The sequence below is a fragment of the Vanessa tameamea genome, chromosome 2, assembly GCF_037043105.1.
Source record: "Vanessa tameamea isolate UH-Manoa-2023 chromosome 2, ilVanTame1 primary haplotype, whole genome shotgun sequence".
Lineage (NCBI taxonomy): Eukaryota > Metazoa > Arthropoda > Insecta > Lepidoptera > Nymphalidae > Vanessa > Vanessa tameamea.
This window is the reverse complement of record NC_087310.1, coordinates 86,430-112,880: the sequence shown is the minus strand read 5'-3', so window position 1 is coordinate 112,880 and position 26,451 is coordinate 86,430. Positions and strand designations below refer to the sequence as shown.

The following is a 26,451-nucleotide window of genomic DNA, read 5'->3' as shown; positions in this document are numbered from 1 at the left end:
ATCGTCTGAATTTTGTAATTTATTGGAGCTCTTGTAATCATTTGGCATTAATTCAAAACAAACCACTGCGTTCAATCGACACGCGTGAGGTCCCAGACTCTCGCAGGGCGACACAACACATAGAGCATCTCTTAGTTTATTACTCATACTTCTTAGACTTCTCTGTTGTAAGATAATACCGACTATTATCATCATTGTGAATAATTTTGAAATTAACCCGAGATTAGTTTAACTTATTTTACTATCCTTGAGTTCAATTGTAATTCGAGACAAAATAAAGCGTCAAATATTAATTTTGTACTCTTCTATAGTTATTCAAATAAGGAGCAAAATAATTATACTTGGAAATAACAGTGCTTTTAAGAACTCATAATATACATTACATTAGTCGGTGGTAGACCTTTTTGCGAGCCTGTCTAATCTACTTTCGCTCACCATTTATTGTTCTAGCGACAATACAATTGTTGTATTTCGATTTGATGAGCTAGTGAGCCAGTGTAATTTCAAGGACATGAGACATAACATGTTGGATCCCGTGATTGGCAGCGCAGTGACGGTTTAAGAAGTGGAGTACTTAGAGATACTTCCAATGCAGTTGTCTGTGATCACTGTCACGGTCACTGGCTGTGACCACTTTCCGTGAGGTGTTACGTTAACTCGTCCGCCTTCGTTGTCATCAGTAATGTTATAATTATATAAAACACACAAGTGCGCCGTGATGGTTGTGGTATGGATAGTTACGGAATATTTATGTTATTCACTGACAGCGCATATTACATCTTAAAGTGTTAGTCAATTTGAACTTTTTAGAAATATAATTAAATTTAAATATTAAAATCAAACGTTTTATCCGATATAAATTATGTATACACGTACAGAATAGTTTATTTAAGCAGACAGTCCATATTCATGAGGCGCTGCCGACCACGAGCGGCCGTCGCGTCTTCGTCTCGAGGCTCCCCCCGCGCCGTGTGGACAACCTTTTATTAAAAGCGCGCTAAATTTACATACTTTCTCAAAGTACCATTTAATGTATGTTGATGTCTGAATCTGCTGCTAGTAATCTAGCTCGTTTCTGTATATTTCATTAATAATAATTTATTACGAGTAAAATAATTCATCATCACAATAATTCAAAAGAGCTAGAAATTTTTACAAAGATAAAATTTCTTCGCAAACCGTTATATAACTCTATATAAAAACTCTTTTCAGCGAATACGACGTGGATACGTGAGTTCGCGGCTCGTATAGAAATAAGTCATTTTCGCGTAAACAGCGCACTTCATTAGTATAATACGACTTGAAATGACGACGGATAAACATAACTACGCTCCGACCTCTCTGTCTCTTGTCATAAGATAGAAAGAGATGCAGGTAGTGATCGAATCTAAACGGGACAAACCTCGCGGTTCTAAGGGCACACTCAATAGGTAATCAAAGCTAATGGGATCAATTAGTGTCACTCGTAAAGTTGATATCAGAGTCCCGATAGAAATGGAACCCCGTCGAATTTCACTTGTTAACACTCCCTGATACATCCAATTAAGGAAAAAATATTTACATGAGAAATAAAATCGTCTATTGGATTCAATAAAGGCTTTTAATATAACAGCTAGTTAAATTAATAAACATATAAAAGGGAGAGTTTTTTAATAAGAAATACACACAGATGCCTTAATTTCTATTATCCTATGTGTGTTTTAATAAACTTTTTGATAAATATAAAAGAATGTAAAACGTGAGACAGAGCCAAATCGCGCCATCAACACGGCGCGCGGCGCTTACGGTGCTTATGATACAAGCTCTACAATACGCTTATATCTGCTGCAAGTAGCATCGCGGAGCTACGGCTACGAAGTTTTCTTATAAATATAGAAGATTTGATATTAATATGTGTATTTCCTTATACATCTATATATATTGATTTTATTTCTTTGTGTCAATCACATGAAAACTACTGAACGTATCGATATCGACGTGGAATCATATATGTAGTTACTTTCAATAAAAATGTTTTGTGCATGTGGCATGTTACGTGGGCATGTTTATGGACATTGCGTGTGTGTGTGCCACTCACTAGTAATGTCAGTTAGTCTCACGACTCGTGGACGGGAAGCAAACGCGCGACTCGAGGCTTATTAGATTGAATAATTCGAAGAACTTTAGCTAACGATAGTTGCCGCCAGAGCGCGGACAGACGAACGGAAATGCCGCGCGCCGTAATTAAAACCGTGTCCGCGATGTTTATGAGCTTCATTAAAATTTACACAATTTGGAAACTTCTTCAATTTATACATGAAACTTTTGACCAATTTAATTTAACTGCTATGTATTCTGGTCAGTTAACACATTATTTACGCGTATTATTAAAACTCGAGGGTCTAACTGAATCTATCAGACGCTGCTCACTCGTTAGCGATATACGAATACGAGTATAGGTATGTATCAAACGACACTTTGATTTTGAGGAAATTTGCTCAAGGGGCTCGGCATTGTAATACGTGAATCTTACCTCCATGAGCTTAATTTGTCTCCATAGTTCATCTTGTACTCGCCGGTGGAAGAAAACGTCGAGAGGTATCCTACATACATATGTCTCATGAAATTCTGCCCGACGTGTGATGTATAAGTTCAAGTAAATTAGTTTTTACTTGACTTGAGTATCGAGTTACTGAGATGACTTACGCGTGTCCTTTGGAATTATTTAGATAATATATTCATTAGAATAACATAAAGCTGTTTACGAGTATCGTAGTGAGTCATCGTGTGACATTGTGGCGCTTGTCGCTGTATGTTGTGAAGCAGGTGATATCGTACGACTCGTCGCGCGGCGGCGTGTCGGTGGTCACGGAGAAGGGCGCCGCCACCACCTCCTACCTGCTAGTGCAGGACGCCACTCCAGCAGACTCGGGCCGGTACTCGTGCGCGCCCTCCAACGCCGAGCTCGCCTCCGTGCGTGTGCACGTACTCAACGGTAACTTTGTCTGCCTAACCGTCTACCGATAATCTGGTTCCTCATCACCCTGGACATAATCTAGCTACATAAACACTTAAAGAATATTTCAATGCTATATTTATGTAGGCAAGCGTGGAGCTACAAGTCTTGTCAAATGTTTCTTAGCCGTATATTTTTGTCACATTTAGGAGAGCGACCGGCGGCGATGCAGACAGGCTCGGCGGGCCTCTCCAACAGCTGGCGCTGCGTAATTGCGCTGCTGGCGGCCTGCGCTCTACACGCGCGGCTGCTGCGCGCGCAGCTCGCCAGCTGATGCGCGCGCGCCACTCCTCGCGCTACACGGACTCTGCCAGTGCACAGTGTCGCCGCCTAGTGAATAATATATGTTATTCTATCCCGTACATAATTTTATCCGGCGAAAACTTAGTTTTCGATTACATGAGAAATAAGATTATTTAAAAGGTTAGAGATTTTACGATAAATATAAGATTTTTATGAGCGAATAAGATTGGTCGTCAGGTCAGGAGTGATTGAACCACAAACGGGACGCTCTCTGCCGACTGCTGCTTGCCGTCGCAATCCAGAAATTAATTAATATTGACCTACACTGACAGTTCAGTGCTCATTATTCACATTTGTTAATCCACCTCAGTCGTGGCCAGCAGAGAGCTAGCTCGAACTATTCTTCGAATGGCGTTCAACCTTCGCTCCTCCTCACTGTAAATAATCACGTACGTATAAGGGACGAGTTATATTCGTATGGAGAATTGTACATGTGACGTTCACAGCGGCCGATGTTGCAGTAGCTAGGGTTAATATTCGTACACCATATAAGTTTCATACTAATATTAGTCGAATTGCACGTTAATAATTTTCTCCTTTTGAACGATGTTTATCGTCACTCGAGAGATTTTAAATGTTTAATTCTGCTCAGGTGACTAAGCCCATTGATATATATACACAATGACGTACGTAAAGTTCACATTGTGGGGCGTACATATTCGAAATTATCGGATTATTGGCGCGAATTCTTGGAAGTGGAACCAATGTCAAGTACTGTAACCGGATGTCCCAATGGACCACGACAGCGGTCTCGTGTATTCACTGTTGCTCTTGCATCGCGGCTCGTTTCCACGTAAGTTATCCGTCATAGTAGTTCTCAATTCGAATTCATGAAATCATAAACTATTTGTGATATGATTTCCGTTGAAGTCATTGACCTTTACTCTTAAAATAATTGTTCATTCGATCTTATGTATAAGAAAGCGCCTTTAGATGATAAAGAAGTCTGTCACTCGTCTGCAAGTATCGCAGGGTCGTCGACGCAGCGTCACCGAGAATGTTCCACACAGAACTAGTTTCATTCGAACATCTCTTGTATATTATAGATATAAATAAAAGTAACAATACTGATAATGTACGGAATTTGAGGCTCGTCAAAGAAATGATTTGCTATTACAACAATTACAGCATTCGTTTTTCATTTCACTCGTCTTTCCAATACACATAGTATTGCAAGTGTTTCGTTTTCTTTCGTGAACAGAGTACCAGTAGTTAAAACTCCGTGACATAAATACACTTTCATTTCATTGTAGTATAAATTAGTAACCGATGCCCGAAAGCATAAAACAAATATCAATCTTAACGTAAAGAAGGCTAACGGCACATTTGTAAAGTTAAAAGAAAGCGTGACTCTGATACGCCTGAGTACGAGGATTTATCTTCCAGACGTTGTAGACGGTCGCGCCTTAGCGGCAGACCCGATATCGTCTCATTTAATTTCTACATATTTTTATCGCGCATCAATAGGCGAATGTGACTCGCATGAGAAGGCCTTGAACAGTGACGGGCTGATCGTGTAGACCTCGACGCCGACGCCGACGTGCTCCAAGCGAGGCTCCGATACTCGAGCTGCGGAATGAGAGTTTAATACGACTCGATTATAAGCGTGGCGATCGTGCCGAGAATACTCCGTCTGTCTGAATCAGTAATTTCTATAGCGCGTGTAAAGATCAATAACTGCCGGAATATAAATTTGACTTTGAATTCTACTTCGACTAAATTTTAAAGTCAAACTTTAATCCAACCTACGAAGGTTAGAAGCGCCCTGTAATAGTTAACGTTTGGATTATACCGACTCAAAACAAAATGTTGTTCCTAGTTGAAATTGTCTTTATTGTTTTTTTTTTTGCATTTCTACAGCATTTCTTGTAAGTAAATTATGTTATCGTATCGTGTATTTAATTTTATATTAATTTATATTAGCTAGCGTATAAGTATTGGAATAAGTGTAATGTTAAGTATATAAGTTTAATCTAAATAAAGAACCACAGAGAGGCCACACGTCCACGCGACGTACAGGACATGTCGGCAGCACTCAAGATGAAGTTTTGTAAATTAATCTTTCCAAAGGTAAGGCTTGGCATAGTCCTTAGTTAAAGCAATGAATTAAATGAAGCGACGTGGATTTGATCGAACGTACCTACTGTTGTCTGTAGTTAAATTTTTTTAATAATTAAAAGAGAATAAAGATTAACATTGTTATGAACAGCGGCGCAGTCGCTCGATAAATGATATGCGAAGCGAACCTTATGTTGTTAATGACTTAAGAATATATAAATATATAAATGATAAATTGGAATCTGGCATAAACAAACGACGACGAAAGTCGTACAAGGTAAGACTTTCGTCGATACATTACGCCGCTGATTAATTTGTAGTAAACTTTTTTTGCAACAATACAGAATTCGCAAAGCACTAATCTTCAATATTATCGTCTTGTGGCAGCGAAAGTCGACTCGTCGACTGAATCGGGTGCACTTCCTTTTAGTCAAAACCTTTAACGTCTAAATTACATTATTGAAACCAAAATTGAGATCTGTCGGAGGTTAGAGTAGCTAAACGGAAGTTTACCCACGAGTCTGCGAATCACGGATCAGTATCCACTTATATTGACCTTAATTTATTTTCTTTATAAAAATCTGCAAACGAGAACGCTATTCTCGTAGCCTTTAGTCTTTTATGACATTCTAGTATCGATTCTCTCGGAGCAGACTCCTAGTAGGCCTCAACCTTCACGTACTTCTCGACCTATTTCGTTTTATAATTTCAAACAAATTCTTAACTATGTAAACATAAGCAAAGCGTTTATTTATTATTAAAGCACTAGTTAATTAAAAGGTGACGTTTGTATAGCGTAATCATGTAAATATTACTGATAGAAGAGTTTTACAATAAACTGATCATGGTAGAGAAGATCACTTCAAATTGTATAGTATGGAGACTATGTATGTGAAACATAAAACTTTATGTATACATGAATCGAATAAGTTTGTTTTCAAATAAAATATTTAATATTTAAACTTCGTTTTATTTCACCGACTGCAGCCCCGAATTCATCCGACGCGGACCATCGGTGTTGCCTGCAGACGTAACGTGCAACTGATCCGCGGTAAACAAATATTTATTCACCGGTTTTTTTAACATTATAATAGTATTGACGTGCATTTTATTATGGATATGAAGAATGAAAAGAGAAATACAGGAAAACGTAATAATAAGGATCTGCCATTGGATTATATAAGGATTGTTTAATCTCTCAGTAAAGTATAACTCATTGCATTTCTAGTATCAGAGATCTGGCTGACTAACTCATCGATTTTTATAACAAACAGGACACCATTCCAGCAGATATATTTAGGTATATCCGTATTCTTTAAATATTAAGCGCCATCTATCGGCCAATGCTATAAATTACGACCGACGGGGCGCTCGCCCCGACCGGCCAGAGATCGTGACTGGACTCGCTTGCGACCGCCCAGCGCACTAAGTGCTTTTCTATTTCTTCAAGAAACAATATATTTTGCTAACTTTAACAAACCTTCTTTTAAGTTATTATTTTTATGTTTCATACAAAAGTTTAATTGATTATTGTATGGTACGTATGAACGAATTAAATATGAAGCCATGATAACGGCGCTACGAGACACCGAGAGCAATCGATGACGACGGAAACGACGTTTCACGTTTGACGGCGTTTCACCTATTAACAGCTCATTTTACTTTTCTTAATCATTTTCCTTAATGTGGAACCGATGTTATAAAATTAGTGGTGAATATTGTTATATGATATATTGCATTAACGCCGTTTCCCGCGCCCACTAACTTAATGCAATAATAAGTAAGTAGCAGCAAACATTAACATTACAAGCGTTACTGTCTCCGCTCACAAGCACTCTCCGTGAGGGCAGCTCGCGTGGGCAGCGCCGACCGAGCGATCTCATTAGCGAGCTTAGACACCCGCCGAAAACAGAATCGTGCCTTGATTGGATTCTTATAGCAAAAGTATTTTTACTTACTTCATTATTATTACCAAAATTACCAAAGTTGCGAATTCGATTGACGTGAAGTTAATATAGGTATGTATGGTAATTTAAGTAGCTGTTTAATGTTATTATTATTTTAATTAGGAAAGTTTTTGTAAAATAACATTTATTACCTGTTCATTTCAGAATAGCGTGACTTCAGTATTCAATATATTACTCTTATCGGGCACAAAGGTGAGACGTTGTTACAAAACAACAAGCTATAGAGCCTTGATTTATATTTACACGGTAGAACTGACTAAACACGTGTCATTATTATACAGTATAGTTCACAAGTGTACGATACAGTACAGGTGACGTCACGAAAAGCGATCTGCATTTTTTTTTAAACCGATTGACCCGCTAACCGACCTGCCCCCTACAAGTCTAACATCACAACGCATGAAGTATCGCCTTGCAGAACTTGGTGGGAGAAAAAATAACTATTATGACAGCTTTGTTAGTATTACGTGCCAGAAAATACTGCATTTTAATTTTTTCCATGACCACAGGCAGCATCGATGTAACAAAATGAACAACCGAGCTATTGGATTATAATAATGTTTACATTGAATTTAAACATTATTTTTGTTTTTGTCTATAATCAAACTCTCAGGTGTAATTGTCAACGGACAAGTATTTGCTCTTTCTAATATATTTTTTCATGCAGGCACTCATAGCGGGAATCGAGTTTAAATATTCGGTAATGTTTAATAATTTAATAGTTTTCACACAGCAAAAGCACGCATGTGTATGTGAAGGCAATAAACGTGAATAAAACAAAGTTTATTTTTGTAGGTACACACGACATTACATACGCGCTAAACTATTGCGTTCACGTATAAAAATAGTCAATGAAAGAACTCCACTCCGCCGGCTATACACACGAATAAAACATTTATAATATCGTACATACATATATTCGGTACAATAGCGACTTGATTCCTCGACAAGCGATTCAAATATCTGCTATTCTACACGTTGTCACGATGTTATTTTACGCGCATTCGAACAATGTGCTGTGACACAGAAAGCAACGTTTTTCATTTCGTAGTTGCGCCGCACGCCGTGCGCGCACGTACGGGAGGCTGTTTTATTTTGATTTGGTAGAGAAGGCTTCTGGGATACTTTATTTTCGTGTAACTTTACTTTTAACTACGGTATTTCGATTATAATTATTTTTTACCCTATTTGTCAATTTTATTCGAGATGGTCCAGTGGTTAGAACTAAAATCTTAACCAAATATGTAAGTTTATACCCAGACAAGCGACACTGAGTTTTGAAGTGTTTATACAATTCATATCTTGCTCGGCGTTGAAGGGAAACACAAATATTTAAAAAGATAGCAATATTGTATCCACAGACCTAAATCAGAGCAGCTTGGTGGATAAGCTCCAAGCCGTTTCGCCGAGAGGAGAGGCCGTTATCCTAGCAACGGGACATTACTTTCATGTTAATATATCATTTTAACCTATAGCGCTTCAATACATATAATTTGAATTTTACTGATATAAAATATGTCATATAAAATTAAATTGTTAAAAGTATTAATAGTGGGAGAAACATGGGAAAAGTGGGAGTATTGCTTTTGTCCGGACGACTTCACATAATAACAAGATCGCTATGCAAATGTTACGCGTAGTTAAAACATTTACAATCTCGTGATCACGTGAACGCTGTAGGGCTGCGTCGAGGGAAATTAACGCAACGTGTCGTGTTTACTGTCAGAACACTCATTTACTATTAGTACTACAGTTTTCAATCAATAAAACAATCTAAGGAGATTAAATAAAATATAAAATAAAAAAGATAAAACAAATCAAAACAAAACGTCAAATAAAAAATCGATATAAAATCGCGAGGTGCGTGATATCGATTTTCTTAATTTTGTATAAATATCTCTTCGAGCAGACAATGTCACGAAAGTGTGAACATTCTTACAACTCGAAATTGAAATGATTCAATTTGTATTTCACTTATAACTTCATCGAAGCGTTTACCTTTTTTAAGTGTTTTTTTTATATTTTTTCTGAATAATAAAAGAATACAATTACAAAAGAGAATTAGAGCAGACATCGAAACTCTCAGACGTCCACAAATGTGCGAAAATAGAGTCTTAAGATTTAATTATATTCAAATTAATAAAAAAAAGTTACATTTATAGATATAGCTGTGACCTTTGGAGGAAGTTGTCAAGTCCAGGTGAAGTGACCGATCACAAATGACAGCTGCAAAAATATGAGCATACGCAAACACTTAATCCGATAGTTTTTGGTCTGCGGCTATAGTACATCAGGCACAAGGGATGTAATGTTTTAGTTCTCAGGCAGGGTTGGTGGCGCAAAGGCGATGAAAGGAATGGTCAATATTTCTGTTTAGTTTTGTAGTTAAACTGCCAGTCAGTGTATGGTGGTGACCGCTTAGCATCAGGTCACCAGTTTGCCAATGAGCATACCGATTTTATGTTCAGAAAAGGTTTAAATAACTTTTTCTTTTTAATTACCTTGGTTACTTATAATAAAACTAAAAACCTTGAAACATCATATTTTCAAGTGAATCCGTTTTTGAAGTTTCAAGGAAATTTGTCTCCGAAAACTTATAACTAATCGTAAAATTTTCATTCTTCCAAGAAACTAAGGCATATATATATAGAAATGTGGAACGTAATTAAAGTCGGAGAAGAAACCGTAAGTAAGGTTCCGTAATCTTCGACCAACAGTGGTTCAGATGACCGCCCCGCACCGCACCGCCTCACGCCGCGCCGCACCTCACCGCACCGCACCTTTTGATAATTAGCTTCTAAAGCTACACTAAAATGGTTCACCTTCAATTTCTAAAGCCTGATTAAAATACCTCAGTAAAAAGTCATAATAAATAAACAAAGAAGAACGATGTGACACAAGTCAGATTATTATTCGTAAATAAAATGTATGTAAATACCGTAAAATACATAAATAAATAACTCACAATGAGAATAGTAATGCTCTCTATTCTACCACAACACCTGTCCCGGTCTGAAACGCTAGAGAACTCTAATATAATTAACATGTAGGATCCAAAAATCTTCTTAAGAAAAGAAGGCTTTACGAGACACGTATAACAAATGTATATAATGGGGAAATAAGTCGATTATTTTTTTGTTTTTAAGTGGATCGCATTTGTCAAATAGGTCCTAATTGCAGTCAAAGTGACAAACATCAGGATAGTAGTTGGATTAGGAGATGAAGGGGTTGAGCGACGAAATTTTTCTTCGAAGAAGACTCTGAGGTCGTTTTAGAAAATGAAGTGCGTACTTTAATATTATTTTGAATGCACTTCCATACAAAGTTTTATGACCAGTTGTTCGCAATGGCACGTGAGAGGTGAAGACGGCCTAACATCTCGCTGCGGCTCGCGGGAGGGGCGCAGCGTTGACGGTGCGCAGCGCGGTATCCCCTATCAAAGTCTCGCTTGAATTCATTAAGGCTGATAAATTGCTCGCCACGACCGCGGCGACCCTTACTCGCTTCTAACGCTCCACTGGCCGGCAGTAGCGATCTTATCTGCTTTTCCTTTCCCATCTTTTCCTGCTTTCCCGCAACTTGTGAACACTTTTAAATTTGGTTTTTATTTCGCGCATTCTGCTCGTAACACTGTTTAATTGACGCCAAGACCGTTTCCGTGACGTCACTAGTCCGGAACCTGGTTTCCGCCGGCGGAATCGCTGTAGGTGTGTGGTGTGTAGTGTTTTCCCTACGAAGGGAGCGTTCGGGATAGAGCTGCTATCGTCTTCGTCAGGACATGTATAGGACGCCTGAGATGGCATCGAGTGTGCTACATCTGGGAAGTGTTCCTAATATAAGTGCGATTGTAACTGACAATTTTATTACATTAATAATTAATTTATCTATCTATATCTTCATCAAAATGATAATTTAATCACAAACATAATAGATAACTTTTTTAAATGTTTTATTATTGTTATTATTTTAAACTTTTAATTATACAATTATAATTGATATTTGTAAAAAAAATCGTTCAAAATATTCTCAAAATTACTTTTTGTTATAAGTAGACAGATATTATTCTATTCAACACTACCGACAAACTGAAATGCTTAGTATGTATAATTGTTAAGTTCCGGTTCGCGGGTGGTCCGTGAGTGAGCCAGTGTAACTGGCATCTTGTTTATTATTGTTTGTTTACTTCACTTTTGTAAGGATTCTGTATAATTAAACATACCACATTCGTAAAGAATTATCAAAGTTTGTGTAATATTTAAATGCCAATTATCGAACTGATTTTGTGGATAAAAATTTTCTCGCAATGGCTAATGAAGCAAAGCCGTTTAAATTGAATAGAGTTAAAAAGTTTTCTTAAAATTTAGTTAAAATATGACATCCCTAGACCAGTGAACAACCGGAGACTATAAAATAATATTCATTATGTACTTCTCCACCAAAAAAAAATGAGTAGCCACAGCACACCAGTCGGTCAAGCAGTCTGCGGCCAATAAATACATTTGTCAGCGTTTCAAACAGATTTGGCTGCAAGCGGCTTAAAGGGCGACGTTTAGAGTAATCCGGCGAGAGAACACGAGCCGCTGCCGCAAGCCGATGATCCGGCTCCGCGCCGCGCTGAGCCCGAGGCGCCGCCCCCGCTCCGACGGCTCCAGCCACAAGGTTCATCACGACCACTGATAATCTGCTACTTTATGATCAATTACCGCTCATATATTATAATAATCTTCGGAATAAATAAAATATCAAATCGAAATACTCTTCATTGTACTCATACATAAATCACATTCGAGAAATGTGGCTTTTATTGGTATATCTTCAGATCTAGTTAAAAAATTGAAAAAATGTTTTATTCTCTTCATCCGCAATTTTCATGATTTTAAGGGTATCCTCGATACGCAAAAAATAAATAAAAGGGGAGGCTTCCTACCCACCAGCAATACCAAATCATAATTACGCTAAATGACGAATGCGTTACTGCGTTAATGTATATTCAAGGAAAATCGAAGGAGATGAATTTTATTGTCACAATAAAAATATAACCATTAAACAGTGCGGTTGTATTGACTTTGTAACGGATTCGCAGGAAAGAACCATTTCTTACTAACAATAACAACATGTTCTTTGAGGTGAAATTGTTTTTTTATGCGTGTTTTCGAAATCGATTCAATTTAAAACATTTTTAATGCTCTCTATAATCCCATTTAAAATAAAATCGTCCCTTAAGTCAGAATCATATATTTTAGCAGTACTTTGAGAAAGATCTATTCTATATATATAATAAAATCGTAACTGATCGTAATCTGTACATGGAAGATAATTGAGAAAAAATATTACTGGGGCTATTTAATAACGCAGTAGATTACATTTTATTGTCTGTTTGTCTGTTTGTTACCGCGAATCTCATAAACGGCTGAACCGATTTGGATGCGGTTTGATGTACTGTAGTACCTTGGGGTAACATATAGCGTTTGTTTTATCAAAACAGATTCTCAAATAAATAAGATGTGTCAATTAAAATTAAAATAACAACTATATATGTATTGAAAAAATATCGTCAAGTTGATTTGGTTAAAACTTTGGTTAACTATAATCTATAAAGTCCTGACGATTAAAAGTTATTGTGAACAAACTTAAAAAAATAAATAGATTCAGAGATTTAGAAATTACCAACATATTCCAATGTAAGTTGGGCTCCCATTGATGTAGTCGGGCATATTAAATAGGATTGGAACCGTTGCCTTATAGTTGAAAAATCTGTATATTTTATTTTCGTTTATTTGGATAGTGACTTTCTTAATTATTATTGTGTCTGTTAAAAATTTGCACTTACAATAATTAATCTTATATGATAGTATTTTGTTTGGGTAGTAGAATATATTATAGGTTAGGGTAGATTTTATAGTTAAAAAAAAAACAAGTGGGTCTCGGGACGCCTGACAGAAGTGATAACTTAAACTAATGTAAGTTGAACTATTTAATATTGAAATTGTTTAACTTGAGTAAAGTTTAGGTTATTACTTAAAATGTGTGTATATTGTAATGATAATGTAAAGATAGGTTATTTATTAATAAAATCTTTCATTGATTGCAAAATATATTTTATTCTTAGTTACAATTCTTGAATATGTTGTGACTATTCCCTTCCTATCTTAGTTAAAATATAATTTTACGTTTAAATTTCTAATATTTAAATATCGGTTTGGCTCGTGATTTCGTCTAGTTAATTAGGATCCATATAACGTTGACTTTACGTAATAACCGTGTTCTTTTAGAGCGTCAGAGATTATAAGTTCAATCGACTATAGAGAAGTCAAATAAAACCAAGTTTATCTTGTAAATGCTTTTTTAATATAAATATTTTGTTTAATTATTTTAATAATAATAATCGAATGTATGAGATACCGGTCCCATTTCCTTTAACACCTCTTACGAATAGCTGAAGGATGTCGCTCCTACCCATCTTTATAAATTTAACTATTTTGAAAAATATAAAAGGGGGAGGAGGGTGAATTGGCCCCGCGCCCGCCATCAACTGTAGATTCCAACCTTAGATCGGCGAACCTTCCTCGAACATGGGAAGTGCAATTTTATAGTCTGCCAACACTTTGTTAAATAATATATGAACTAGAACTAAAGTCCAGCAGGTATCACAGCCGTAGCTGAGGTGTATAAAAGACTAATAGTCTTATTAGTAAACTAGACCGTAGTCCAGCATATAGCACAGTAATAACTGCGTTATTCAAATCGACGATTAGACTTATAAATAAATCAACAAACTAGGCCACGGTCCGGTGGTTTTCACAGTCACAACTGCGGTGTTTATAAAGTAGTCAATGCTACAAAAATAATAATAAAAATAAGGATCAATGTCCCATAAACAGTCAATCAGTCATAGTTGAGGAAATATGTAGTCAATAGGTTAAACCCTGGATTATCATTGCATTAAATCACTGTTTCTCATACCAGTTCAAGTGCACGACCATCAGATAATTATTTGCACGTGATAACCAACTTCAAAGAAATATACGCAGCCTTATTACCAAACTAGGTGCCCTACTACAATGTCACTTATAATATCCTTAACAAGGAGCTAAGAAAGCGTCCCTAAATGGACAAACATTTTGCTAAAAATGACACTTCTCGTATAGAGCGATTAGTGCGCCATATATAGTTGCCAGCCTGGATGAAATCCATTATTCGGTTCCTTCACTGCATGAACGTATCACTTCAGCATTATTTCAGCCTCCGCAACGCCCTGCAACATTCGGTCGTGATTCTGGTACTACCGATTGATGAGAGACATCAATAACGACATCGTAACGTCAACCAGCCATAGCTAGTACCACATAGTACATACACTACTCTAGCACCCCGGTAAGACAGAGTGAGGGACACTACCATATCGCCAAAGACGTTATACAGTAACCTCAAATCCAAAAACTATCTCACGTAGGCAGCCTCATTGGTAACAGAAGGAGGGACACTAGCGTATCGCCGAAGACGTTATACAGTAACCTCAAACCTCGCAACTGCATCACCTCAGCAAATTCAAGACGACATGAAGAATGTTGATATCGACCGCTATACGAACTTACATCCGTCGATCGTCACAGTTTAACAATATAATATCGCTACAACTTGCTTCGCTTACGGTTCACAAAAATCTGCAACATGGAAGACAAAGTTGACAAGCAATATGTTTAGTTATTTTAAACAAATTAATTATTATGGAAAGAAGTTCAATCATTATTTATAGCCTTATTGCTATTTGTTAATATACTTGATTTAAATTTCATAATTAATAGTCATCGAGGTAACCCTCTACCGTCAGTATGTATCGCCCAGTACATACTTATTTGTAATTAGATATCATCGCAAGACGGCTACGATCAAACCGTTTCTATATCATATTAATTTCATTATTATATTTTATTCGAGGTAAACCCCGACCTTCTTTATATCGCTTTTATATAATAAATATGATGTCTCATTGAGAACACTCATTCATATGACGGCCTGCCATACTGTCATTTGTAATAATAATTTGTATTATTTATAGGTAAAGTGCACGAAGTACATTCTCATTATAATTATATTTTGCCATGCATCCACCGTTGATATATGAGTAGGCACTACACCGACACACGGATCTGCGCCACTCCCATATTTCAGAATAATATAACCTGCACAGCTGCACCGCCTAGTATCATTTCTAATTATGTAACTTGATATGCATTATTGCACGCGGCCGATGCGGCGAGCGCATCACTCCACGCGTCCAATTTGAACCGAGCTGTCAAGCATCATACCCCTATATATGCTCCGCAACGAGTATGACATTCGGCGCGGGTCAACCTAAAATCTATAAAATTTTGTATGAAAAAAAGCTGGATTTTTCCTCAAAAAGTGGCACGTAATTTTCTTCGGCAATACACGAACATATCCTTGAATACACGAACGATTTCGCCAAAAAAAGGTAGGAAAAAAAGTAAGCTTAATATAATGGCATTCCTTTAAATATCCTTTATTATTCCATGTATATGTATACATTTACTATGCAATCTCATGAATTTATTAGTATGTATGTCTTTATGATTCTACATATGTATGTATGTATGTATGTAAACTCTCCAAAACAACTCGACCAATTTTGATTAAATTTTAATATGTGCTTAACTGGGTCTACGGACGGCTTATATTAAGCCCGGTAGGTGGCGCTGCGACCGATGTAAATAACAATAATTCATTCTCACGTATATATGTAAATTGTATAGTATAGTCCGTTACATCGTACATTAGAATTGTGTTTATGTACATTATTAGTATCATTATTGCCTGCCTACCACTGCCGTATGTGTATAGACTAGCGCCGTAACACGTTACGTAACGAAGCAGCTTAACTTCCCATAAGAAGTTAACACTTCAAAAAATATAATTTCAGTGCTTATGATTAAGCAACTCAACGTATCAGCTAGCGACATGATAGATACAATCGAGACGCATAGTAATTATACAGATTACTCTGTTGCAAATACAAAACTGCCAACAAAATATGTACAATTTTACGAGTATAAACTGCATTGCAGACAAAAACATTAACAAACTTTCAAATAGTAAAAGTGTGCGCATTAAAAAAAGGAATTAATAAAAACTAAAAAAACCTAACGAAACACTGTAGAATCATAATATGTATAGAATGTAAAAATTGTGAAGGATATTGGTGTTGCCAGAGATGAGAATTAATAATAAAATGGCGGCGGTCCCGGCGGGTGGCGTCCCTTTGTCGTGCGTGCTCACTTGATGGATGGACTCGCTCAACGGGGTCTTGTTTTTATATTTCTGTACTTTAACTCACACGATTAACCGAACAACTACGTAGTGATACTGGTTCTAATAACATTGATTGAACGTTTGTTAAAACAAATTATTTTCAGTTTATTTTCGCTGACTTTCATACTATTGTTTATAAGTTGCTGCGGAATAACGGGAAATAGAAGATGTATGTCCATATAACCTTCCTGCCAGTTAGCAACAGACAGCATCAGACACGTGGTGCGCGCTACATGCCTTCAACTTAAGAGCCAGAGGGAGCTATCAACTTTAAGTTTAGTAAAAATTAAGAAGTTGCAGTAACAACTCCCACGATTATCAAAAGACATTTTTAATCACAATTTGTTATTAAAAGTCTCACAAAGATTCTTAACATAATGACATACAGCTGCCCCTCCGACTTTGTTCGGATAAAATAAGGATTTTCTCTCGAGATATTTTTTTATCATTAAGATATAAACAAACACCAACTGATCTAAAATATATGCATTGACCTTGTACATCTAAAAACTATACTACTTTATAGATTATGTACGTTTTGAAAAGACAAATTATATCAAAATGAAAGTTTGGAATTTGTAGTTTGTGAATGAAACCAAAATAAACAAACCAAACACATAACGAAAGTAATATTACAAAGATTCTTCTAACTTAACATGATAATTTTAACTCGATGGAAATGAACGCAAAGTGAGACATTCGTACGTATGAACAGCTATAATAATCTATTTTTATACAGTCAGACTAAGACTAAAACCAACTAAGACAGTACACCTTGCACGTGAGATGTTATGTATGTGTAACAATCACACATAAGGTATCAAGTGCAATTCACGCTGGCTAGTGTGGCGTCAAAACATAATTAGTTTTAGATGTTTATAATAACCAATAAAATGTATATTCATTTTTTATTTGGTTTAAAAGTACGAGATAGATTTATTAACATAAGAGTTGATACCATTAATTGCTTAAATATATACAAATATGAATTAAAAATAGGTACTGTATAAATCTTGACCGCGTGGAATGGTGGCAAAAACGCTAGCAGCATTTCTCCTTTGAATCGCAATTCCGATCCTCCGGGCTAAAAACGAACCAGCCCTCCTGTCACCAGTAGAGGCGATAAGGCGAGGTGTTATACTGTTGATGAAGCTTTTTGCAAATTATTGGCAATTATTGTTTTTGAAATCAAAACCTTTATGTTACGTAGAAATCATAACATAAAATACGATAAATGTTTTATATCGTCTCAAGTGAAATACCTGGCAAACACATACTATCTGATAACCTGCCTAGAAATCAATAAATACTCAATCTACGCTTTTTTATCTTTAAGATAATCTTGTTTTGAGTAATATGCCACATTTGTCAATGTATTTTTGATATGTTTTTAGATTTTTTAAATATTTATCTAAGCCCTCTCGAAAATCACTTTATAACTTTATAAATTTTGGAAACCTTCTCAAGCATAAAATACATAATAATATAAAATTTTATCAATAGCCAAACAGATCAAAAACATCGACTGTAGACCTAAAATATACATATAAAGTCTATTTTAGATTTTTAAAGCTTTTCTTGTTGGATCGCATACCGACAGCATACCGACGCATACCGACAGAACAGTCTTATTCACTTTTATGATATGGCTGTTGTCTGTACATATAATGTATAAGAAATCACCTTAGTAACAAAATATAAATAACAAGTTGTTACCCGTTGCTTTGCTCATGTTTTATAGGCCGGCACAAAAAGTAGTCCATGTCCTTCAAATTTGGTTCTGCGGATGTGAAAAGGCAATAAACAGACATACAGGTACTTCACATTTATAATATTAGTATAGATAAACAATATTGTATTCGTACAAATTAAACAATAGTCGCTATGTTCGCATATTTTCAGTAAATTAATTAAATGAAAAAGCTTTGATTATTCTAGCAACTTTTTCTAGTATTTCATACCTTATGTATTAGAGAGTATTATAGAGATCGCATGAGTTATTATTAAATTGTAGCTAGTTCTTTGTAAAAAAATTAGTAATAAAATCGTGTACATTGAAAGAACTTGATTTTTTAAAGATTAAGTTATCAGTTATTCAATTCGCACGAAAAGAGTAAATGTAAAATATTCCTGTTTGTTCCTGTGTAACAAAATTATATAAATTATAATAATACCAATGCATAGTAAGGCATAAAACATAAACAAACATTTCGACGGAGTTTTTTTAACACGAAACTCGAAATATTAACTAAACAGGTAAACAGAAGGAGAAGTATTAAAAGCTAAATATTGTGACTTGCCGCTGAATGTACATTATTGTGACATGTTTTCAATTCATAACCCCGTGTCACAGAAGTTTCTACGAGCTCATAATTTCCCTTCCTCTTCCACGTTATGGTTTTAGTGAAACTAGTTTGTTTAAAGCTTCAAACAAATAATTCATCTGCTAACAATTCCTGACACAGTTTCCCAGGTAAGGAGTCGGGGGCGCGTGTTGCTCAATATTATTAATATTGCTTAATACTTTACGGTTACAATGATAATGATCAAAAAGAAAAATGGCGGATTAATTTGTACATTGTACATGCGTGGAAACATTGCACTTACTCATTACAGCAGAGTCTTAGAACTGATTAGGTTCATTTAATTTTAAATATAAAATCCACATTTTATTCTGTACTGTTTATTTTATTATTTATGTACCAATCACGCTCTTCAACCTTAAGAATTGTGTTACAAATAAAATGCTTATAAGAGATTTAGTTCAGCGAGTCTAGGCGGGAAATATTATGAATTTGTAACTATATTGATTCAGGTACGGACAAATTAACAACTATACGATCTCAAAAAAAACGTAAATACACTACCAAACACTACCGTGCCAGTCTACTTGATGTTGATCTTCCTTAATATGACAGTTAAACTTTAGTTTAGTAATAGGCTGGACATCGGCGTTATAGTACTTTAACATGTTGCTTATTTCTTTAGACATTACCTAATATGCTGACTTTAATGTGATGTGAAGGCTCTTGATAGCTTAGATAAAGAATACAAAGTTATACAAATACTAACTAAAACAAACACGTGGTCACAAGAAATAGATTTTTATTTAATATTATTATATGGTTGTATTGTTCGCAGTGTGTAGTACATACTTGTAGCCAATTAATCATATTTCTGAGATCCCACGGATCGTCCCAAAATGATTGCACAAAATCTCGTCCCATTTTTATTTGATAACTTTAGTTGCACCGTGCAGCTGATAAGTGAAAGACAAATCCTTACACCAACAATGAATGTGCTTAATACATAACAAAGAAACATACCATGTGAACAGCACGATATGAGATTGAATTTAAACGCAAAAGCCGTGTAAGTGTTGATAGCGGGAGTGTTAACGAGGCGCGCTGCAGGCGACGCCGCCGCCTCTCCGCCCCGCCGCCTCGCCGCCTCGCCGCGCAACACGGCCTGAGTAGTGAGGAAACTTGTAACAATAGACATACCTACACGTCTACACACGCACATATATACAAATAACTACCACTATTCCAAAACAATTGCTACGAATTATAAATTCCAGCAATATTTACACAAGTGTCACAATGATATTTATTATCTCAATTTCTTTTAATATTTTTAAGTTGCAATTCAAGTACCAACCATTTTTTGCACAATGTAGTTACTTATAATATATTTTATAATTTTTCAGCTCAGTCAATACACATTAATATTATAATAGAATCTCCATTCTCGTCAAATCTGTTCGATTGACAAAACTATATAAATCTCAACTCTGTTTATAAAGATATTTTATTTAATATAGGCTTACTAGCTCAACGACGATCATGCCTGACTGAATGTAATGATACAGTCTAGGTCGTTGGAACGCGCTTGCTTAGAAATTGGCTATTCACTATTGAAGGCGCCCCATTTGTGGCAAATGTCGTTCAGGTAGCAAGAAATACCATAAAGGCGACACATGCCTTGAGGTTCGTATCAAAAGTGTCGATGACAAACATTTCGCAAGAGTTGATAAAGATACAGTACATGCTGAAAACGCTGCATGTATATAGGTTGATTTATTCGCCTCCGTGAGTATTCATATTTAATATATTATATTTTAACTGTTACATTTACTTGGCGGTTAGGGTTTTATGCAAGCTCGACTGGGGAGGTACCACCCCACTCATCATGATGTTATTAACTACCAAGCAATATTTAGTGTTGTTATGTTATGGTTTGAAGGGTAAGTGCGCCAGAGTAACTACAGGCACAAGAAAAATAAAATTTTAGTTCCAAAGGTTAGTGACGCATTGGCGATATAAGTAATGATTAACATTTCTTATGGTGCCAATGTCTATGAGTAGTGGTGACCACTTACCATAATGCTATAAAAAAACTAACCGAGTCTAACGCATCCAGCAAGTAGTAGATTAGTAGTAAGTAGAGTTATCCACAAAGTACTCCATTTGTAAGGATCTAATCCTAGTACAATATAAGCAAAGCAGGGACCGTGGGGACGCCTGAAACCCTCTTGGAATCGCCACCACAACCAGTAAGATAGAAGCCACCGCAGAATTTTTTGCTAGTAGGTTCCTCTACTTTCTGCAATCGGCCAGCGATAACAATGGGTTATCCATTGTTATATAACACAGTAACACAGTGCTCGCCTTCGTGTCAACTTCGGTCAAAAATAGCTATGACGGGCATTGGGGAACGCTAACTGCGTGACAATCAAGAATTGTATCCTAATCTGAAGATTGGTTCGAGCCATATCTGAATCAGCTATCTTTGGCTTTGATCGACGTGTTCTATTCACTGTACTGTGCAATTCATGTATGACACTGTTATAACTTTTGGTTGATTCGCTACAGAATTTATCTTTCTTGTCCCTAATGAAATATATTGATTTTGTATTATTTTATACACTCTCGCCCGTAAAATCAGATTACAGGAGTCGTGCAATACTTCAAATCAGAACTAATACGAGACACAATTTAACATCATTCCTATATTTGTCAGAAAAATACATATCGGCTTCCAAGCAATAAATCAACATCGGAAACAATGACGTTGTTCTCTGAGTCTCGTCGTCCGCGAGAAAGCACAATCCGGCTTCTAGACGGGTATCGATTAGACCACTCGGTGGAAATCGTGACATTATTCCACTTTATTTGGAAGTTATCGCAATATGCAAGACACAGACAGCGAGGGGAGAGCGCGTCTCGGCCACACTTCACAGCTCACCGCGCGCGTCTCAGGCTGCAATCCGAAGCACGCTCAACGAGCTCAGGTCCAAACCGAAACAAATCTAATTTAAATATAATTTACCAGCTGCTCGCCTTGACTTCATACTAGTAAAATAAGGATTTTATCTCGTACTTTTTAATCAATGAGATATAAACATTCACAAACCGATCTAAAACCCTCCTGGGTAGGTACCACCCATTCAACAGATGCTCTACTGCCAAACAGCAATACTCTGTATTACGCTCATTATGAAAATCAGTATCAAAAATGTAATCACGTTGACACTCTCCGCTCCGGTTAGAGGCGCCCCTCGCACTGTTTGGTTCCGCCATCGCATCGCTGAGGCCCACGATAATCTCTATAATTTTTGTTGCGCAAGAATTTATATTTGCGATGACTTCCAAGATATTAATATAAGTTACATAATATATATTAGAGCAAATATATGATAAATTAGATACTTTAAATAATATATGTCGGAAATTACATATCAAACGATTTATTTAAAAAAACATTCTTAATTTTTTCTTGCGACCATATTTGATATCCACTTGAGTTATTAAGGTCTGCATTTACAACATACAGACATTCTATATCTGCTTCAAACAGCAACTTGGAAGGCAAATCCTAGACCTAAACTGAAGGACTATGCTCGAGAACTTACTATGTCAGATTAAGGGATTTTAAAAACATCATCATTATTAAAAAAATGGGTGTTAATTATCAATCAATTTAGTTCAATGTTTTCGTCACATGTAATATACATATATCCTTATCATACTGATACAGAGAATCGAATTGTACAAGGGGGAAATTGGGAGACGTAGTTAGTTAACAATAAATAAGTATATATTTAATATTAACATAACAATTTATATCTGATATCTGAAATGTCACTGACGCAAAGATAAATTATTGAATTCAGACACAAATGAAGCGCCTGGTAACATTTTCGTATCCGAGTAATGATTGCGCTTCGTAGTGCATTGCCTTTCGATTACCGTCGGTATCTCATTTCATTCGACGCATCCACTCGTACACTGACGTAGCGAGACGAAAACTCGAATCTCACATCTTCTTTGTCTTCTGCTACACTTTGGATCTCTCAAAGCCAAAATTATATATGAAAATATAGGACAGGCCAGGAAGAGGCCGAAGGACTGAGAAGTCGCACCAAAAATGTAATCACCAAAAGTCTAAGATTATATTTAGTAGGACAAGTCGATAACCTGGTATAAATCAGTATTCACTAAACATAACACAAAACACCAGTCATGAAATATTTGTTTAGCTTAATAAAATATTAAGCTAAATATTTTTTTAGCAATAAAGTCGAAAATTTTAAGTGTATTATTGATACTTATGGCAAATGTTTTCCAAAATTATAAAAACTCGTAATTACGTCAAAAGTGGTTCAGTAAATCTTAAATTTTGTACCAATGATTGCAGTATCAAAGCTAAGCAAGCATCCCCGTCGAATGTACATTTACTTAACTTGTTTTTCTAATTTTTCTGGTTTCAGTTTATGATAGAAAACTTTACAACGAAACCTGCGGCTGTGTGACGGATGCGTCGGATGAAACTCTGGTACTTCGACTAGACTAGTATAGTAGTCACAAATGATATTATGTATGTAATTTTCTTGCCGGTTCTTCTCGGTAGAATCTGCATTCCGAACCGTTGATAATCATACGTGTTGCTGAATTTTATATCGTGATTATTGTATACTATCTAGGAAACATTCTCAAACGTTCATCTAGGAGTTGATGTAATATTCAACTAGGGCGAGCTGCTCCAGCTCCGCCGAACCAAATACTTAATTACATTGACTGAGACAGCTCGTGATATTATATGAAACGATTAAATTTTTTGCTATTATGCATTACGAATTTAAATCATTTACTATTGTTTTCGACTCGCTGTGTTTCGTCTTATTGGATGCTAAGTTATAATTAATGGACGAAGTTCCGCGGCAGCTATCTTACGTAACTCCCGTCGCCAACAAAAGTATAAACAGCTTGTTTGAATAATTTCATCCTAATAGACTCGATGATCTGTCCGGACGCACTTTCATTATAAATATTTCCACTATGTATTATTTATATAAAAAGTCACCTAAAAGTAAAAGTAAAATTCTTTATATACATGTATATACTTATAACCAATTCATGGAGATCATTCCAATGACTTCAAATATGATACTTCTGCTATAAGTTGGTGATGGCCTAGGTAACTTTCTCATGGTATCAAATGGTATCAAATCTGATAGAGGGTATGATGGGAACAGCATTGATTATTATTATAACACGAAATCGGCACATTTATTAAGATTCTAACAACGATATCACAGATGACACAAACACAGAGAACTTATTTTGAGTTGGAATTTATTTAAAAAGGTTAAATTTATGTTAAAAGTGTGTTAATGTATTGTTTGTTGACGATTTCTGATTTCTTTTAATATTTGGCAAATATTAAAAGAAATTCAATGAAATCCTCAAGTATCACGCATAACAAAGAGGCTCAGATCTTCAGTACACGACATTTTACTTTTTTAATATCACAGCATGTTTTTATTAAATTAGAATGTAACACTAAAGGAACCTTAGAAGGTTGTTTTTACAGAACGTCTTTATTAATATTTTTATGCAATCGACACGTGTAAATCGCGATGCAATCCCTTTGTCGCGTAACCAATGATAAACCAGTGCAGGACGAGACGTTGTGCTGAATGTAACTATAACATTTTCTCCGCAAACACATGGCACGGGGCGTGTGTGATTTTCCAGCAAGATCAATTAATTATAGCCACCTTAATTATAGACATATTAACAAATTATTAATTACTACACGAACTTGCGTTTGCTTGTGTGACCTTGTGATTTATAATCTGAGTTACTTGATTTCTTGGCGTTTTACTCCATGGAATCTAGATTTGGAACAGTAGGTGGATTTATATTTTCTATGAAGGTCTTGTTAATTGACAATTCAAATGTGCTTGTAAGTTGATACTCATTTAAAGTTAATCTATCGTCCAACATATGCACTTTAGCGAAGAGAAAAATTGCAGTAAAAGTAACGGTTGTATTTATCGAGTACATTACAACGCCAAATACATGAATTTCAAACCCAACTAAGTATCCACCAAAAAACTAATAATCATTGAATAATTGATAGTTTTTTTTTATTAAAATCATTAAAAACACACTCAAACAAGTTCGTAACATAAAAAAATACAAAAGACTAAAGAATTTGAAATCGAAGTCACAACATAATTGCGTAAGTTACTGAGGTCAGCAGTTCCGGTATCATAGATTACTTACGTAGCCGTGGAAGTAACCCGATGTCGATCGAAGACAGGCCAGAACGAGTAGTCTCGGCACGTGGAGCGAGTACTGTGCGGCGCTCGGCACTTAATACGTCCGGCGAGTCCAACGAATAGTCACGGTGAACGCAGCGAAGTGTGCGCATGCTACTATGACGCAATTATTTACACGCAAGGAGATCGAGGAGCGCAACCACAAAGATAATGCGGCCATCATCATCGATAACGTCGTCTACGATGTGACGCGGTTCCTTGAGGACCACCCTGGTGGAGTGGAGGTGCTACTCGACAACGCCGGCAAAGACGCTTCGCGATGCTTCCGCGACGTCGGTCACAGCGAGGACGCCAAGCTCTGGCGAAGTGAGTTCAAGATCGGCGAAGTGGTGAAGGAGGAGCAGTGGGAGATCATTTGCCAGGAAACGGAAACGACACAGGGACGAGATGAACTTACACTTGAAGGTCTTCTGAGCGTGTGGCTACCCCCGCTCGCATTCGCCGCTGTGGCCGTCGTCGCTTATATCTACTTATTCTAAGTTGAAATCGAAACGAATAACTAATAATTGGTTCAAGGTGTCGGGTTTCGCACAGAATGTAGGAAAGGTTCCAATGAGTATTTAGTCGTGGAAGGCAATCAGGGTGAACTTACAAACGCGTAAATACTCAAAAATAATAAAAATAAATAAATAATAATAATATCAAATTCTCTGCGCAGTTGCAAGTCATTCTCCGTCATAGAAAATCATGATTTAGCAATACAGTGTATCAATGTATTTATCTTAACTAAATTTATATTGAAAATTACTTATAATTATACAAAATTCCATGAATAAATATGATTACATACATAGAAACTATCTCATTGTTATGGAATGTAATCCACATTCTGCTTCATAATAGAGCATCAAGTTTTTCATTTACGAAGATTGTAATCAACGCAAATTTGTTCCGTCTAAAAAAATATTTATACCTACCACGATTAAAAAAAGACAAAAAATAAGTGTATTTCTTGACTTTTGTACATAGTTTACATTTTATTTTGTATCAATGTTTTAGTGTGAAAATGGTATTTGCAAGATTTTATATTTATAATACGACAAATTATTGAATGGGTTCGTACGTTCACGTATCACGTCTGCCATTTTTTTATGCTTGACTTGATATATATTGTACTTAAAACAAAAATGCGTCGGTGTTAACAAGGTATTAGGTTTATGGAATAGTTT

At 36.0% G+C, this 26,451-nt stretch overlaps 3 protein-coding genes across 3 annotated transcripts in view; all 3 read left to right on the top strand.

Moving 5' to 3' along the window:
* Positions 1-3,415, top strand: part of LOC113398184 (zwei Ig domain protein zig-8-like) — a 379,966-nt gene extending 376,551 nt beyond the window's left edge. Inside the window, exons 6-7 of the mRNA XM_064215469.1 lie at positions 2,806-2,974; positions 3,145-3,415. Of these exons, the coding sequence (XP_064071539.1) occupies positions 2,806-2,974; positions 3,145-3,269 (294 nt within the window). The 3' untranslated portion in view covers positions 3,270-3,415. The remainder of the gene's footprint in view (positions 1-2,805; positions 2,975-3,144) is intronic.
* Positions 1-26,451, top strand: part of LOC113403688 (zinc finger protein 706-like) — a 68,154-nt gene that overhangs the window by 7,448 nt on the left and 34,255 nt on the right. The window lies entirely within an intron of this gene.
* Positions 25,253-26,270, top strand: LOC113403690 (cytochrome b5-like). Its single transcript, XM_026644270.2, has one exon. The coding sequence runs from the start codon at positions 25,381-25,383 to the stop codon at positions 25,759-25,761; it is 381 nt and encodes a 126-aa protein (XP_026500055.1). The 5' UTR covers positions 25,253-25,380; the 3' UTR covers positions 25,762-26,270.